We start from the raw sequence: 17663 nt of genomic DNA on the forward strand, positions 1-17663 counted from the left end.
GACGTCACTGCACCTGCGCACACCTTACTGGTGCCCCACACATTCCGGCCTGCTTCCTGCTTTCCCCGACACCCGGAGAAAACTCCTTGGCCTACAGGTGGCGCTGCAGCTCCGGCGCCGGCCTGGGCTGGGGGGTCCTTCCGGTGGCGCCGTCCACCCTGCCTGTCATCAGGGAGTGCCGCCTCACAGCGCCGCCGAGCACCTGCTCCTCGGCTTGCTCAGGTCAGGCGTGCGGACCGGTTCCCGCCCCTGTGCCGCCATCGCTTGGCCGCCCCGGGCTAGCCACCGCAGCGGAGTTGCCCCAGAGTCATCGCTGCCAGGACACAAGCCGAGTCAGGCGGCTGGGTCAAAGCGAGCTGCCCGCCCCGCGGGAAGGGCCTACCCGACGCCACTGCCCACCCAGCTCCTACTCGGCTGGTGCCTAAGCCAGGGGACCAGTTCTGGGCATTCCGCTGCCTGGGGATGGGGCCAAGCAGCGGCTCCCCGCTCTGAGCCGCAGCCACCGTGCGCATCTGCCCAGGGGCAGTGCGGCTGGCTACCTGGTTGGGTCGGGGAATGCCAGGTGCCGCTGGGGTGCTCGCCTCTAGTCCATCCTGTCCCTGCAGCCCGTGAGCACTAGTGCCGGTCGGGCGCGGCGGCTCACACCTGTAATCCCAGCACTTTGGGAGGTTGAGGCGGGTGGATCACGAGGCGAAACCCTGTCTCAACTAAAAATACCAGAAAAATTAACTGGGCGTGGTGGCAGGTGCCTGTAATCCCAGCTACTCAGAAAGCTGAGGCAGGAGAATGGCTTGAACCAGGGAGGTAGAGGTTGCAGTGAGCTGAGATCATGCCATTGCACTCCAGACTGGGCGACAGTGAGACTCCATCTCATAAAATAATAAAACATTAAAATCTGTCCAAAAACGTGTGCCTTACTGGTGTCCCACATATTCCGGCCTGCTTCCTGGGTGATCTGGCCCCATGTGGAATGCTAATCCCGAGTTCGTCCCCCTCAGCACAGCCTCAGCTCATCTTCTGGGGAGAACTTGGCTACCAGGAACTTTCATCCACATATAGTTGATGCCCATCCAGTTCTCCTGCCAACCTCCTGAGCCAGGACAGGAGGCCCATGGGAAGTCTGCTTCGGCCTCTAGGCAGCACCACCCTGGGCTCCGGCTTGATCTGAACGGCCTCCAGAGGCTCAGCTGACCATGCTGTCTCATCCCTGGGTACCAGTGAAAGGGCTCATGGCTTGGCTTGCCCAAAGAGGCTTCCACCGTATATTTAAAGGCCAAAAGGGGATCCCCTCCCCATCCAGGCAGCAGAAGTGCCTCCCCACTCCCCACATGCCAGTTTTCACACTGGGCTTAACTACACAGGAAGCAGGCTCTGCCGGCCCACACTCACCCTCGACCATGCAGACACCTGCCCCAGTCTCTCACAGGGTCCTCACCCTCATCAGCCCAACCCCTGCTGTAACAGAAGGGAGCTCTGCCAGGCGCAGGCTCCACACTCAGACAACAAACTACAGACCCGAGGACCTGCCCCACATGGGTGCCACGGGGAAAGGGCCTTGGCGGCTGGAGGAGGAACAGAGTGGCAGAGCCTGGAGTCTGAAGTCCCGGCTTCCAGCACCGTCAACACAAAGCCTCAGCCACCCTTCCCAGCAAGCCCAGGGATCTGACCCACAGAGCAAGAGCACTTCCCTGGAGGGCCTCCCACTCTCTAACCTCTAGCTCTAACGGACCCCTGTCAGACAGACAGTCACAGCTGTGCTCTGCAGCCCCCCGAGGAGCGGGTGAGAGGACTTACTGGCCACTCAGAGCAGTGTGGAAGAGTCACATCGCAGCTGGAGCAGCAGCAGCCACGTGGGAGCCGCGTGAGAGCCGAGGCAAATGCTGCACAGGGGCTTTGGCCCATTCAGCTTTCCTCAGCCAGGAAGTCAGAAGACGGGGACAGCAAGGACCCACAGCAGACAGGCACTCTCAAACAGACATACTCCAGCACACAGCTGTGTGTGACTTCCTCAGTTGTGGGCTGGACCCACAGCAGGAGCGTAGGGGGCACTGGCAGGCCTGCTCTATCACCCACGCTGTGACCCACACTTTCATGGGACGAGGAGCTGAGGTTTGGCCCAGGGCCACAATTCTGGGTGTCGTCAGCAGATGCGGGAGGTGTGGGGGCAACATGAATCCAGCCTGCCATCTGTGTTATCCAGCTGAGTCTGTCTCATGGCCTGCCTCAGAACCTGCCCCCAGACAGCTCAGCCTATTGTCTTCGGGAGTGGCTGCCTCAGCATTGAGATGGGGTCCCCCACCCATAGGAAGTGCCCCCCACCCAGCCAAAACTGGGCTCCAATAGGAGCCCATGCTCAAGGCCCTGGGAATTTGGAGGGCCAGGTGAGTGGAGAGACCCAGGGCACTGAGTGACATCACTGCGATTCCAACTTCGCTGCAATCATTCTCTTTAAAACCAGGACCGCAGCTTGATGATGAAACTGATTTAACAGGGCTCTGAGTCACCAGGATAACAGAAGTAAAATTCTATAAATCTTCTAGCATTGAATCTAGCATACCTCTGATCCACCCCGGCATTCCAGAGAACACGCCGTTGACAGTTTGCAGCATATTTAAGGGCTGACTTCAGGATCTGTCAGATTCTGTACCGTGCGGCCAGTCTTTGATGTGGAAGGAAATCTCCTGCTCCCCAGGCTGCTGGGCATGCAGGGCGGCGCTGTGAAACATGACTCGCTGCAGGGATGGCGCTGTTCTCCACAGACATGGTCCAGGATGGTGCCCACGAGCCACGTATGGTACGAAACCCTTCAAATGTCACCAGAACAACTGACAGCTGAATTTTAAGTTTTATTTAATTTAAGTTAAATTATAAAGACAGAGCATTCAAGTGTTTCTCACATGGATGTCTGCAGCCCCAGGGAGGGAACTCTGAAATGTTAGTGTGTAACACAGAATGGACAGTGGTGCTGACTTCATTGCTAGATAGAAATTCGGGTTATTTTGTGTCTCACTGAAAGCTTGTGGGCTAAGGTTTCGTGACGATCCGACAGCACTCCAAACACTTTTGCCTTGTCTGCTTTAGTCTGACAAAGTGCCCATGGCTACTACATCGATTATTTAAGATCACGGTTGACCATTTTTTATCCTGTATGAAACAGAAGTTAAACAGCTGAAAAAGCAAAAATCCGGGTCTGATGGTTTTCTGCCAGGTCATGATGAACCCATCCTAATTCTGTTTAACCTCGTCCCAGGCGGGATCGAAGCCCGTGGCCCAGGCCTATCTCCCCGCGCCACTCAGAGCTCTGTGACTCTCCTCCCCTCAAAGCATTCTTCCTTCCAAGGACACTTGGGAGAGCCACAGGGGCCTCCTCTCCCAGCCACAGAGCAGGTCCCTGGTAGGGCAGGGCTAGAACCCAGACCTCAGCTCCCTCAAGATTTCCAAGAGAAGACTGGAGTGTGAATTTCACGGTGCCTTGGGAAGCCAGGCAAAGCTGATGGCCGAATGCTGGAGAGGGAGCAGGGCCATTTCTGTACCTCTGCAGACTTCTAGAATGCTGACTCGCCCTGCATCCATCCCTGTATTTATCTAAGCGTCAGTGCCTCTGGTCATGAGACACAGAGGGGTCCGTAACGCCCGCCTGACGGTATCTGCTTTTCCCACAAACCCAAACTACATTGCCAAGGTCAGGGGCTGGGTTGGCTGAGTAACACACCTAGCACAAGGCTGGGGGTTTGCCAAATATACACATCACCGAAAGAGGTGAATGTCGTTTCCCAACTCGCTGGACACAAATGCTCCCGGACCAACCTGAGGAACATTCTACAACAAAAACTGGACTGTACTCTTCCAAACATCAATGTCATGAAAGACAAAGGAAGGCTGAGGACCTACTCCAAATCAGAAGAGGTTGCAGGGAACTCGCAGCAGGGCCTGGTCCTGGATGGGATCCTGGACCAGAACAATGGATTTCAAACTCGTTATAGGGACAGCTGGCAGATTTGAAACATGAGCTACAAACTCACAACTTTTGGAGTGATGGGAGAATACTACGCATTTCCTTTTAAAATTTTATTTTAGTTGTATTTTTATCACAGGAGAAGGATTTAAGCTTATTTCCTGAATGTGAGAGCTGTACTATGGATACTGAGAGGACGCCCCTGCTCTTAGGAAATGTCCACTAACACCTTATGGGTAAACGTGGAATGACGTATGCAAATCACCCTTCCTGGTTGTTCATGTTCAGAGAAGACTGGAAGGGAAAGGGACGAGGGAGGAGAGGAGGGAACAAATGAAAGAAAAAAATGTGGCAAAATGTTTTTTGTTGTACTCTTGAAACTCCTGTAATTTTGAAATTATTTCAAAGTAAAGGTTTTTTGTTTGTTTTGAGACACAGTCTCACTCTGTCACCCAGGCTGGAGTGCAATGGCACCATCTCGGCTCAATGAAACCTCCACCACCTGGGTTCAAGTGACTCTCCTGCCTCAGCCTCCTGAGTAGCTGGAACTACAGGCACCTGCCACCATGCCTGTACTAATAATTTTGTATTTTTAGTAGAGACGGGGTTTCACCATGTTGGTCAGGCTGGTCTCGAACTGCTGCAGGTGATCTACTCACGTTGACCTCCCAAAGTGCTGGGATTACAGGCATTAGCCACCATGCCTGGCCTAAAGTTTTGTTGTTTTTTTTTTTTAATTAAAATTTTAATTTAATTAAAAAAAAAACTTTTCTTCTTCCCCTTGACACCAAAAAGAATGAAGCGTTTAAAACATGGCCAGGTCCAGTTGTGTGCACGTACAGTCACAGTTACTTGAGAGGCTCAAGCCACTTGGAAAAGCTGGATCCCAGGAGTTTGAGTCTAATAGACAACATAGTGGGACTCTGTCTCTTAAAAAAAAAGTTGCAAAATGTTCAGCGATGGAGGAGATGGGCCTGGTGCGAGGTGAAAGGGCGACCTGCAGGCGGGCGTGGTGGCTCGTGCCTGTGATCCCAGCACTTTGGGAGGCTGAGGTGGGAGGATTGCTTGAGCTCAGGAGTTTGAGACCAGCCTGGGCAACATGGTGAAACCCCGTCTCTACTAAAAATTAGCTGGGTGTGGTGGTGAGCGCCTATAGTCCCAGTGTCAGAAGGCTGAGGCAGGAGAATCACTTGAACCTGGGAGGCGGAGGTTCCAGTAAGCCAAGATTGTGCCATCACATTCCAGCCTGGATGACTGAGCAAGACTTATCTCCAAAAAAAAAAAGGAAAGGGCTGCCTGCTGTCTTCACCGAGGACATCCCATCGTGCCAGTGGACAGAGGCTGGCCACAGCCTTCAGAGGCGGAAGATGGCTCTATTCCCCCACTTGCCTTCTGAGTCTTAGGATGCCAGAAAGACCGACTCAGGAGAGTAAGGACATTGCTGACAAGAGACCCTAGGGCTGCAGAGCAGTGGTGATCAAGGCCTCTGACTGAGTGCTCGCTCCGTAAGAGTGCCCGCTCAGTGCCAAGGCCTCACCTGCTAGTCCTCGCCTGAGCCTCTCAGCCACCTACAAGTTCAACCCTACTTCACAGATGAGGGGGATGCCGTCTCCCAGAGAGGCCACACAGCCAGTAAGGAGCACAGCTGAAACCCAAAAACAGGTGTTTCCTCCAGAATCAGGACTCTGAACCATCACAAACTCTCCTGCCTTCAGGTCTATTGGTGTGTAAACTTTTTTCAGGTCTATTGGTGTGTTTTTGTTTTTGAGATGGAGTCCTGCCCTGTCGTCCAGGCTGGATTGCAATAGTGCGATCTTGGCTCAATGCAAACTCCATCTCCCGGGTTCAAGCAATTCTCCTGCCTCAGCCTCCCAAGTAGCTGGGACTACACGCACGCACCACCATATCCAGCTAATTTTTGTATTGGTAGAGTTGGGGTTTCACCATGTTGGCCAGGCTGGTCTTGAACTCCTGACCTCAGGTGATTCGCCCATCTTGGCCTCCCAAAGTGCTGGAATTATAAGCGTGAGCCACCACATTTGGCCAGGTGGTGTATAAACTTTAAAAAAGCAGAGACTTCATTCCACAAATACAGGCTGGGATCCCCACATTATTAGGTGCTGCGGACTGAACTGTAAACACCCTCCAAATTCATCTGTTGAAGCCCTAACCCTCAGTGTGGCTGTTCTTGGAGATACGGCTTTTAGGAAGTCATTAGGGGCTGGGTGTTGTGGCTCATGCCTGTAATCCAAGCACTTTGGAGGCCAAGGCGGGCAGATCACCTGAGGTTGGGAGTTCAAGACCAGCCTGACAACTCAGTGAAACCTTGTCTTTAAAAACAAAAAGTAAGTCATTAGGTTGAGTGAGGTCATAATCCAGTAGGATCGGGGGCCTGACAAGGGCCACCTGCACACACCAAGGAAAACCTAATTGAGCAAGACAAGCAAGAGGGTGCCCACCATGCTAGCAACCTGATTGTTGGCTTCTGGACCTCAGATCTGTGGGGGGCTGAGGGGTGATGGGACAGGGAGAGAGCAAGGAGTGGGCTCTCTTGTCCTTCATAACTGAGGGGCTGCGAGGTGAGGGCTGCACTGGGTGCGGGGACCAAGGCTCCTTTGAGGCTTGGCTGTCCTGCTGAGAAGCCCCTACTTCTTTCCTGCTGTCTAGCCCACACTCCTGATGCTCCCTGGAGAGGAGGGCACAGGCCCTGACCACACACTGGCACTAGAAGGAGACTGGGGCACATCCCAGCTGAGCCCTTCATTTCACACACAGGGAAGCTGAGGCCCAGAGAGGTGAGGGGACTTGCTCAGTCCTTCCAACTGAGTACATGGCGCAGGAGTCCCCAGGGCCCCAGCCCCCGCCGCCATCCTATGTGACTTTCCCCAACAGGCATTCTACCTGAGCTAAAGCTGCTGCCTGCCTCTCACGGGCCCTCTGAGGAGAAGATGGCCACATCACAGGATAAAACACTACCACAAAAACCCGAGGGAGGGACAGGAAGGCAAGAATTCTTTTTTTTTCTTTTTTGAGATGGAATCTCACTCTGTTGCCCAGGCTGGAGTACAATGGTGAAATCTCGGCTCACTGCAACCCCTGCCTCCAGGGTTCAAGTATTTCTCCTGTCTCAGCCTCCTGAGTAGCTGGGACTACAGGCATGAGCCACCATGTTCAGCTACTTTTTTTTTAGTAGAGACAGGGTTTCACCATGTTGGCCAGGCTGGTCTCCAACTCCTGAACTCAGGTGATCTGCCTGCCTCAGCCTCCCAAAGTGCTGGGATGACAAGTGTGAGTCACCGTGCTCAGCCCAAGAATTCTCTTCTGCCAATGGTGTAGGCCTCTCGACCTCACTAACCTACACTAGCCCAGAGGTGAGGGTGACAATTTAAAATAATACAAAGTCTCAACTATTTAAGAATCTGGTCATCCAGGGAGGGCTTCTGGAATTGCTCAAATGAACAGATAAGAATCCTGAGGCAGGTACTGACTGTGGTAGGTGAAACACCACCTCTATGCTAGTTTTATTTATAGCACAGCAAAATTCCACTTCGATGCCTCACAACTACTCAAAACAGGGTTTTTGAGGCAGCATATCCCTAGCCACTCCCAGGAACAGAGTTCTATGAAATGCTCAGTGTTTCATTTTAAAAAAAAAAGCTACAATTTTTTTTCTTCTAAGATTTATTTTATAAACATTTAAGAAAAGTTCCTGATATTTACTGTGGGCCTGGTTATGCAGTAACAATCTGCCTTATTGCAAGTGTGCAATTCTCGGTATCAAAAGCATTCTCTTCTCTTAGTTCATAAAAGAAAAAATTGGTTTAACTTCTAATTTACTTCCTGTTATTATAAGGTTTAAAAGCAATTACTGTACTTACCTATCAAACTTACTCGTGTAGCAACTAATTAACCTGGGAAGCCACGATTTGCTGTAGGCTTCACAGCAAGTTTTGACTTGAATCTAAAGTGCGTGTTAGCATCTCACTGTAACTAAATGCTTCAAGTGAGAAGTTTGAGGAATGCTGCTTTCGGCAAAAGAGCCACTGCGGGAGTGAGTTCTGCTCTGTTCACCTGCTCTAGACTACTGTCATGTTCCTCAGCAAGAGAACCACAGGCTAAAACCTGGCTCCACAGTCCTTCTTCGGGGCCCATCACCCGCCTGCCAGCTTCCTCTGCTTCTATCGTGGGACAGAGGAATGCTTTTCTAAAAGATATTCTGGTCTATCTGCATGATTCCCTGGTCAACGTTGAAGCTGAGTAAGCTTCATCTCTGACATGGTCAGATCATCAAAATCTGAAGTTTACTCAGGTCTATTTAATGAAATTTTTTTTCTTATGCAAGCATATGTACCTCTGAATAATCTTCCCTTTTTCGAATCTGGGGGTTTCACCTAGATTTAGACTAGCCTGCAGACAATGATGCCAGAGCTGGGCTGGGTTACCACAATTCATTCATTTACCAAACACTTTCGAAGCAGTACTTCCTCTGGGCTGGCCTGATGCAAGGATACAGAGATAACACCACAAAGAAACCTGCTCATTAGGAGCTTGCTTACAGGTTAGAAAGGAACATAAAGCACGAGAATAAGGCACTGTACGTACATAGAAACGTAACTAGCCCGTCAGAGGGCCCCAGAGCCTCAGAGGATGGAGCTGTTTGTGAGGCTGGAGGGTTTGCAAATTCATTCCATCTTTACAAGACCTGCTGGATGCAAGGCGTGGTGGTAGGCAGTGGGGAAACCCCGGTGAACAAGCAGACATGGTCCCTGTCCTCACGGAGCTAAAAGTCTAGCAAAACAAGAATTACAGTCCACTGTAGAGGTGTGCTGGGTTGTGGGGTACAGTGAGTTAACATTATACACACATTTCACTTAAACACAATGTTATCTGTCTGAAAAAGCTTTAGAAAAAGGAAAATAAGTTGTTTGGGCCATTCTGCTGACCCCCCTTTCCCTCCATGAGCAGAGACAGGAGTGGGGCCCAGGCAAGCTCATGCCTTTGCTGCTCCTGTGGCCTGCCCCAGTTCCCATGCTCCCCAAAAGTGACCTTCTCGCCTAAATGTGGTTCTAACACCAAAATAAGTGATTTTTGCACAACACGGCCCTAACTACAGGGCAAGCACTTTACCTGGTACTCAACCACAGAAACAGTGATCTGTTCCCATATGGGCAAAATGATCATTTGGGACCTTAAGATGTTGGCCTTCAACATGGCACCCTCCATTGATTTCTAAGAGGAATTTTAATTACACTCCATTTTTATCTTAGGCATTGACCTTGTAACTGAATCCCAGAGAGAACCAAGACTCTTTGTGGCAGTACCATGGGACACACAGAAGTAGCCTACACCCTGGCTCTGGAAGTTGGGGATTGCCTCCTAGAAGGGCCCCTAAGATCTTGAGGGTGAGGGGAATGGCAAGACTGAGGCGGGAGGGGAGAGGCCTGGGGGAGTATGTGGCTGGAGGTGGAAACAACACTATGCACAGTCTGTGGGGCTAGTGAGGTCAAGATGCACGCAGGGAACTAGTGAGCAGAGGGCAGGGGAGGAGGCACAGGCCAGAAACACTGCCAGAGGATAGGCCTTGACGGGCTGTATGAAGAGCGATTTCACAAGGGTGGAATTTACTTATGTATGTATTTTTGAGACAGGGTCTTGCTCTGTTGCCCAAGCTAGAGTACAGTGGCTTGATCACTGCAGCCTCGAATTCCTGGGCTCATGCGATCAGGAGTTTGGAGTTTATTCTCAGGGTAATGGTTAAGCTTTGAAAAGGTTTCAAGTAGAGGAATAACAGCATCAGATTTATATTTAAGCAAGTTCATCCTGAAGTATGTGAAAAGATGCCCAACACCATTAGCCACTAGGGAAATCCGAATCAAAACCACAATGAGGGCCAGGCGTGGCGGCTCATGCCTGTAATCCCAGCACTTTGGAGGGTTGAGGCAGGAGGATCACTTGAGGCCAGGAGTGCGAGACCAGCCTGTTCAACATAACGAGGCCCCATCTGTACAAAACATATTTTAAAAAGAAAAAATAAAAAAACTACAACGAGATACCACCTCACATCAGAAAATAATGAGTGTTAGTGAAGACGTGGAGAAACTAGAACCTTCTCTCATTGCTAATGGGAGTGGAAAGTGATACAGCTGTTGAAAAACTGCCTGGTGGTTCCTCAAAAGGTTAAAGATAGTCGCTGTATATCCCAGCAATTCCACTCCTAGGTATACATCCAAGAGTAGTGAATACACTCTTCGATGCAAAAATTTGTATGGGAATGTTCATAGCAACGTTAATCATTGTAGCCAAAAAGTAGAGCCAGGTGTGGTCGCTCATGCCTGTAATCCCAGCACTTTGGGAGGCTGAGGCAGGTGGATCACCTGAGGTCAGGAGTTCAAGACCAGCCTGACCAACATGGTGAAACCCTGTCTCTACTAAATATACAAAAAATTAGCTGGCGTGGTGACACATGCCTGTAATCCCAGCTACTCTGGAGGCTAAGGCAGGAGAATTGCTTGATCTCAGGAGGAGAGGTTGCAGTGAGCCAAGATCACGTCATTGCACTCCAGCCTGGGCAACAAGAGCAAAACTCTGTCTCAAAAAAAAAAAAAAAAAAAAAACAAACATACATATATATAGCCCAAAAGTAGAAACAACTCAAATGCCCATTAACCGATGAATGGATAAAAACAAATGTGGTATGCCCATAAAATGAACTATTATTCGGCAACTTTAAAAAACAAAATAGGGATATATGCTATGACATGAATGAACCTCAAAAATACGTTAAGGAGCCAGTCACAAATAGACACATGGTGGATTCCGTTTATATGAACTGTCCGGAACAGCAGATCCACAGAGAGAAAGAGCAGCGGCGGCCAGAGGCTAACGGGGAGGGATGGGAGTGCTGCTAATGCGCTCAGGGTTCCTTTGGGTGAGAAAAATGTTTTCAAGTTGATTACAGTGCTGGGCCACAAGTCTGTAAATATACTCAAAGTCACTAAAGTGTACACTGCAAATGACTGAACTGAATGCAAATTACCTCTAAATTAAGCTGGTAACAACAAGGGTTTGTCCTGGCTGCAGCGTGCAGAATGGAGGCAGGGCAGAGAGCAGTGAAGGGCTGCTACACGGATGGAGCTGGAAAGGACAGTGGCTGAACTGTGGGGAGGGAGTCACAGGACCAGACTACGAGGGGCCGGAGGAGAAGACTACATCCTGTCGTGGGTGCCACAAGTTCTCCTGGGCACCTGGCAACTCTCCAAAGAGGAGAGTGGGAACAAATGAGGTACTCCAATGATCATAAAGCAGCAAAAATGTACTCAAAATCTCCTACATGGAAGACTAAGAGGAACTCAAAAAGTGTGTCGCCTGCATGTGTGGGGAGTGCCCAGGATAAAAGCACACCAAGTTGCCTGCCAGGAGGCTGTGCTGACTGTCCATTCTCCCTCCTAAACACCAAAAGAAAGGACTCGTCATTCAGGTCACACTCAAGATGTTGCAAGATCTGCATGAGGTCACCTGAGGTCAGGAGTTCAAGACCAGCCTGACCAACATGGTGATACCCTGTCTCTACTAAATATACAAAGAGGCTGAGAAGGCCAATCACTCCCAGAAGTTAAATCTTTAAAGCTGCCTTTCTGGGTTCTTTGCATGTATGTGAAAACTGTAAGGCTGCTGAAGTGTGCATTTTTCTTGATTAGAGCAAAGACCCAGTTTTGACTGCATACCACCTCCTTCCAGAACTCTTCGCTCATCTGCAGGAGGAGACTGATGAGTGTGGAAAGGCCATGGGACAAATGGACTTGGCCTGCTGGTGGAAAACCATAAGGCAAGTCTGTGAAGGACCACATTCCAAACCCTGCAGAGACTGGCAGCTGGGACCATGACTACAAGACATCTTTGCCCCATTAGAAGAAGCAAAGACTGTACTGGGATGGGAATAAGCCTGGCCACACCTCACACATGCCCTCCGACATCTCCTTGATGCTTTCTCCACCTTCAATAGAAATTAATGCCGGCCAGCCACTGCCGCCACAGCTAGGGAAGAGGAAAACACCCCTGAGACGCGCCAACAAAGCTGGGAGTTCTGGTACCAGCACACTCAACTGCTAAATGGCAAAACGGAGGCCCAGGTCCATGGAGCAGAGCCGGGGTTGGCATTTAGGGCTCTGCACTTCTCACTCTACCAACTCCTCAAACCCTGACCTTTCCTAAGAACCTGGCTCCACAGGGAAAGAAAAGGTGAGGAATATCAGACGCCTAAGTCTCAACTGGCAGAGAAACCAGAATCACCTCTTTCCTAGAAAAGAAACGGAAACTGTCATGGTTATATGCTGTCATCTCTCTAAAGGAAGGGGGAAAAGCAGGTTAACCAACAAAACATGGGATGATAGGGTTTTAGCTGCAGCTCTCAAATCTTACAGCCCTTTACTTCCTTTATTAACAACATTGTTCTGCATTCATTCGTGCCACAGTAATCAACTATCAGTGTGACTATCAGCTCAGCCAAGCAAGGGCTGACAGGATCCAGGCTGCACTGGGTGCAGAACAGCCCAGGCAGCTGAAGAGCTGAGATGTTGCAAAAACGACCAGGGCTTATCACCATCTCTACCTCCCATGGTCCAGCAAACCGAGGCCAAACACTGTTTCCTAAAACTGCAGAGGAATCCAAAAGTAAACACTACCAAGCAAAAATCAGACAGGAAGACGAAATAATCTACCTCCTCCTCATGGAAAAATAATCTGAAAGGAGTTTAAAAATACACGAACTAAAATTTTTATAACTATTATCTGCCAATTTTGAAGAAGTCTTCGGGTGCCACAACTGGGGGCGAGAAAGAATAAATATCAACGTATAACTTCTAGAGTGATAATAAACGATGGGACCCCATCTTGGATGGATGGATTTTTTTCCCTGCTATAGCCAAAAAGCAAGCTGAACTCTATGTACAACAGACAGACTATACAATTAGGGGCATTTAAAAATAATAAGACTCCTCTCTGCCTTCTTGCAAAGAATAGAATATATATTTAACAGCACAAAAGAAGATACCACTTGAGCTTCCCCTTTAGCCAACAGGAAGAATTTCCACATATAAAAATTAAAAATTTAAACTTTTAAATCATTCGTGTTTTAAACATAATACAGACTTAGAAATTTTTCAACATTAACCCATAATCCCACCCCTAGCACAAAAATCAACCCCAAATCCAGAAGTCACAGGTTTTTGTTCCTAAAAATCCCACAGCACTGAACTTGATCTTCACGTCAGGCTGACAGCAAGTAAGAGGCTTGCAACATGAGCAATCCCGAGGGTAGAACAGAAGCACAATCAATGCTGCATCTCTTATCTACCTGGCGGCACTGGTGTACCTCTGAGGTCAGGTCCATGAGATTCGCCCCCAGACTAGGGCCCCGGAAGGGTGAGCTGGCCGCTTCCCTCATCTTCCCCCTCGAAGGATGTCCAATAAGCACCTGGGAATTGACTTTTCTTGGGGAAAGGGTGCTGGTAACAGCTGTCAGGGCCAAGGCAATAGTGAGAAGTTCAGTTCTCTGCTCTTTGGATGAACTGTGTAAAACATTTATTTTAAAAGACACAATATTAAAAATATTAAGAAAAATGTCTACAAAATCTGGAGGGCTGCCTTTTTCTCAAAGGGTAAAGCCTGTGGGGTGGTGGGAAAATAATCGAGGGCCCAGAACTACAACTCTGCATTGAGATAGAGACGCCCTTGAAAACTTGTCACATTCTTAAGATGCCTTGCCGAGGTAGCAAGAGCTGAGGGTGACTGTGTGAGCAGGAGAGAGAGGGCGCCAGCTCCTGTGGGGGAGGTTGCTACTGTGCCCCACCCCATGCCCGAATGTCAGGCTTTAGGGCAGCTGCCACAGGCCCCGGGGGCATCAGGACTCTGCCTCTGAACCAGAGCTGCTTTCCCGACTAACTTCAATCTGGAGAGATGGTAAGTTATCTAACCGGCTCTTCTTTTGGCGAGACTGCTCTTTCTCCTTAATCAGAGCCCCCCACGCCCTTTGCAGTTCGGAGTCATCTTCCTCAGCGCCAGGTGCCCTGTGATCCCCTTTCTTCGTACTCTTTTCTTTGGTCTTGGGTGCAGATCCTAAGCGAGTCCATAAATTACCTGTTTGGATGATATGACATTTCAGTTTTGCAGTCAGTGCTAAAAACCAGGGTAGTACCAAGGGGGCAGTGGCACTGTCAACCCCTGATGTGCAGGAAACGCCAGCAGTCTGTGGCGCCTGCCAGCACGGTGCAGCCTTGGGAAGGTCATCTCATTTCCCGGGGGCAGCCCCTGCCTGCAAACAGAGGGATCTGGACCCCACAGAGGATTCTCACTGTGTGGGGACAGTCATGTACCTCCCTGTCACCAGACACATGGGATCACCTGAGAGGCTGTTTCCTCCTGCTCCTGCCCTTCCCTGCTGAGACACACCCCTGTGTGCCAATCCTTTCTGCCAGGAGTAGGCCGTTCCCAGATCCTTCCAGCTCCAACATTCTACAAATCAATGGGCCTAGTGCACTGCAACGTTTCAGAAATTCTGCCCACTATCCATTCATTTTTGAAATACATTTTATGAAAATTTTGCAAGAGAAATATGTGTTTGGATTTTGTGGACAGCCACATTATAAGGCAATTAAAAGTGGTTTCTGTTTTTGTTTTTTGAGACAAGGCCTTGCTCTGTTGCCCAGGCTGAAGTGCAGTGGTGCAGGCACCCACCACCACACCTGACTAACTTTTGTATTTTTAGTAGAGACGGGGTTTCACCACATTGGTCAGGCTGGTCTCAAACTCCTGACCTCAGGTGATCCACCCGCCTCGGCCTCCCAAAGTGCTGGGATTACGGGTGTGAGCCACCATGCCTGGCCTACACATTTTATTTATAAGATGATAAAATGTGGCAAACAACTATGATAAAATGCTGTATGAAAAAAGTAGGATTTATATGTGGACAAAGATCGGAATAGCTCATATGAAACTAAAAAGGATCTGTGCCACACGGAAGGAACCATGAGCACGCTATTTTTTCCCATTTTCTAAGCATTCCTTACTGTTGGGATGCTGATGCTGATGATGACCTTAAAGGAAAAGGAATCATCACTTATGTTTGTCATGTGCTGTTTCTTGCCTTCTGATAAGAAAGTATTTCTACAATACACCACTGTCCTCTGCTCTCACCGAACTCCCCATCCCATCAATGTTAAGTGTTACCAACCTGATTTCTTCTCCCGAGTATCGGCGTAGAGGCCTTTAATATCTTGCCTAGGAACACCTAGTCTACTATGAACATCAGAAGAGGGCTCTCTCCGAACCACTGCGTTACTACTAAAAGCCTTTTCTGGAGAATATGGTCTTTTTCCTAACCGCTGGCGTATATCTGAAAACAGAGAGAAAGTACAACAGTCACAGTGTACGTGCTTTACTCTCGGCACCATCTGCCTGAGACCTCTAAAGGATCTGGAACCAGCTCTCCCTAAGTGAGGACACAGGGCCTGACAAGCAGGCTGCTACGTATCTTTCCTTTGTCATCGGTCTGGATTTCCCTAGGAAAATTCGGACGTAGGTGCTGTCAGGGGGAAAATCTTTAATTGATTGCTCCAGAACTAAATTTTTGAAGAAACAATCTTTTTTATTGTTTTAGCAGATTCAAGCACACTAAATAATTTACAAAAGTTTCAGCTAACAAAAGAATCCTGCGAGCTCCCTGAGAGCAGAAGGGATAATCTTTGAACATTAAGTAGTTCCTAATAAAGAGACTGGCAACCAGCAAAAGCAAAGGATAAAAATTTGTTTTTCACTCCATCCCCCCAGAAATCTGCCTGTCCTCTTGCGTTCCCCCTAACAACGACAGCAACGGCCGAAACACAGCGTTGTCAGCGAGACCTTGTGCTGAGGCCTCATCTCTAACTTCTCTCGGAGAGCAGCACCCCGGCCTCTGCTCGCTCAGGCCCGAGCCCCTTCCTTCAGCACTTCCTAGCCCTGAGTCTTCCTTCATAGGACTTCCTGTTCTTTATCCATTCTGTCTCCACTGACCTAACTCAGGCTCCTGGTACTGATTTAACTCTCCACCCCACCCCACTCCACCCTCCAGTTATCTTTCTAACATAGATCTAAGACCAGGTTACTTCCCGTCTAAAAAAATCAGGTTTGCCAACAAAGATGCTGCCCTTCTGAGGCCGCACTCTAAAGCTACTTTCTCTAGGAGCCTTTCACAATCTCCTTAGTAGATCGGCAATTGGCTGTGTGTCTCCTCCAAAGACTTCTCTCACTCCTAAGCACCCAGCCTTGGCTCTGACACACAGCAGGTTTGGCTAAACACCTCCCGAATGAGTGTTTGCATGTACAAATGATCTAGTGAAAACTCTTCACCATTCAGACAACCACCCAACTTAATTTCCATTATTCTTGTATATAAAGTATGCCAATGTCATACAGAGTAAAATATGGTTGGCGCACCTCAGCCATGGGCTCCACATCTACAGATTCAACCAACTGCGGATTGAATATATTTGGGAAAAAAAAAAGACATAACAGTCCAGCAAAAAATATACAGGATAAGAATTTATACTGTATTAGGTATTATAAATAATCTAGAGATGACTTAAAATATATGAGAGGATGTGTGTAGGTTACACACAGGTAATACGTCACTTTAAGGGACTTAAGCATCAATGGATTCTGGTATCTGCAGATTCTGGTATCTGTAAGGGGGCGGGGAGTCCCAGAAACAAACCTCCAGAAATACCAAGGAACAACTGTAATTATCTGGAATAAAAATATTTTAAACTAGTTTTGCAAAAGTCTGATTACTTTTCATTTCTTGAAATTCCAACACCTAGCCCAAAATCTAGATATGATGAGCTAGGGCAGCGAAATCAGTTCACAAATGGTGTATTTTACCCAAGAACTCAACTCTGCCCCAGTCTGCTTTCTGGAGCTCAGAATACAGCCCAGAAGCACAGCTACAATACCTGATTTAGTATTGCTGACTGGTGGCCGTGGACGCGAGTGCTGGCGTTTTTCATCTAACAGATGTCGGACATCTGCAAATTTCTCAGGTGGCGGTTTGTTACCAATTCGGTTTTTGATATTGCTTGAAGATACACTATCTGCCCTCATGGAGTTCCTTGAAAAAGCGGGTAGGACAGGGCACAGTTAACCAACTTCAGCTCTGAGACAAGGCCCAAACAACAATCTCATACTTTGGAGGAAACAATTTAAGAAATCCAATCTAATATGGCCAACATACACTCACAAACCCATAAACTTACAATTATTTGCTTATGGAAACCATGAGCTACCTGCTATAAAGAGACTGGTCTGGGTGAGCAGGTTTTCAAATGTGGTTTCCACACGTGTATGTCCTATCACAGAGCACGAGACTACCAGTTCCCCTCTCCTGGGATAGATGTTAAGTAGAGGCCTACAAAGAGACTGGGGCTTCGGCTCACCCATGCTGTGATTTGGCTGTAGTCAATACATAGTGTAGTCTACAGTCTCTCTCTTTAAACGGCAGACTTCTCTTTCAAAGAGATATGCTACCATACTAGGTAACAGCACAGTTCTGGTGGCATTCTCTACCAGAAAGTTCTCTGAAAACTAAATATAAGAGTGTGAACAAGGCCATACAAACAAATCAGCTTGAATGGTCTTTTCTCCTCCCTACAAACATACTGAGAACATGTGAGATAGAGCA

At 48.6% G+C, this 17663-nt stretch overlaps 1 protein-coding gene across 1 annotated transcript in view; it reads right to left on the reverse strand.

The window, feature by feature from the left end:
- Positions 1 to 12955: 12955 nt before the first annotated feature.
- Positions 12956 to 17663, reverse strand: part of NCBP3 (nuclear cap binding subunit 3) — a 30854-nt gene continuing 26146 nt past the window's right edge. The window contains exons 11-14 of the mRNA XM_035299486.3: positions 16939 to 17093; positions 15183 to 15344; positions 13927 to 14089; positions 12956 to 13468 (exon numbers count right to left, since the gene is read on the reverse strand). Of these exons, the coding sequence (XP_035155377.3) occupies positions 13360 to 13468; positions 13927 to 14089; positions 15183 to 15344; positions 16939 to 17093 (589 nt within the window). The 3' untranslated portion in view covers positions 12956 to 13359. The remainder of the gene's footprint in view (positions 13469 to 13926; positions 14090 to 15182; positions 15345 to 16938; positions 17094 to 17663) is intronic.

This window comes from Callithrix jacchus, chromosome 5, assembly GCF_049354715.1.
Source record: "Callithrix jacchus isolate 240 chromosome 5, calJac240_pri, whole genome shotgun sequence".
In the NCBI taxonomy this organism is placed as follows: domain Eukaryota; kingdom Metazoa; phylum Chordata; class Mammalia; order Primates; family Cebidae; genus Callithrix; species Callithrix jacchus.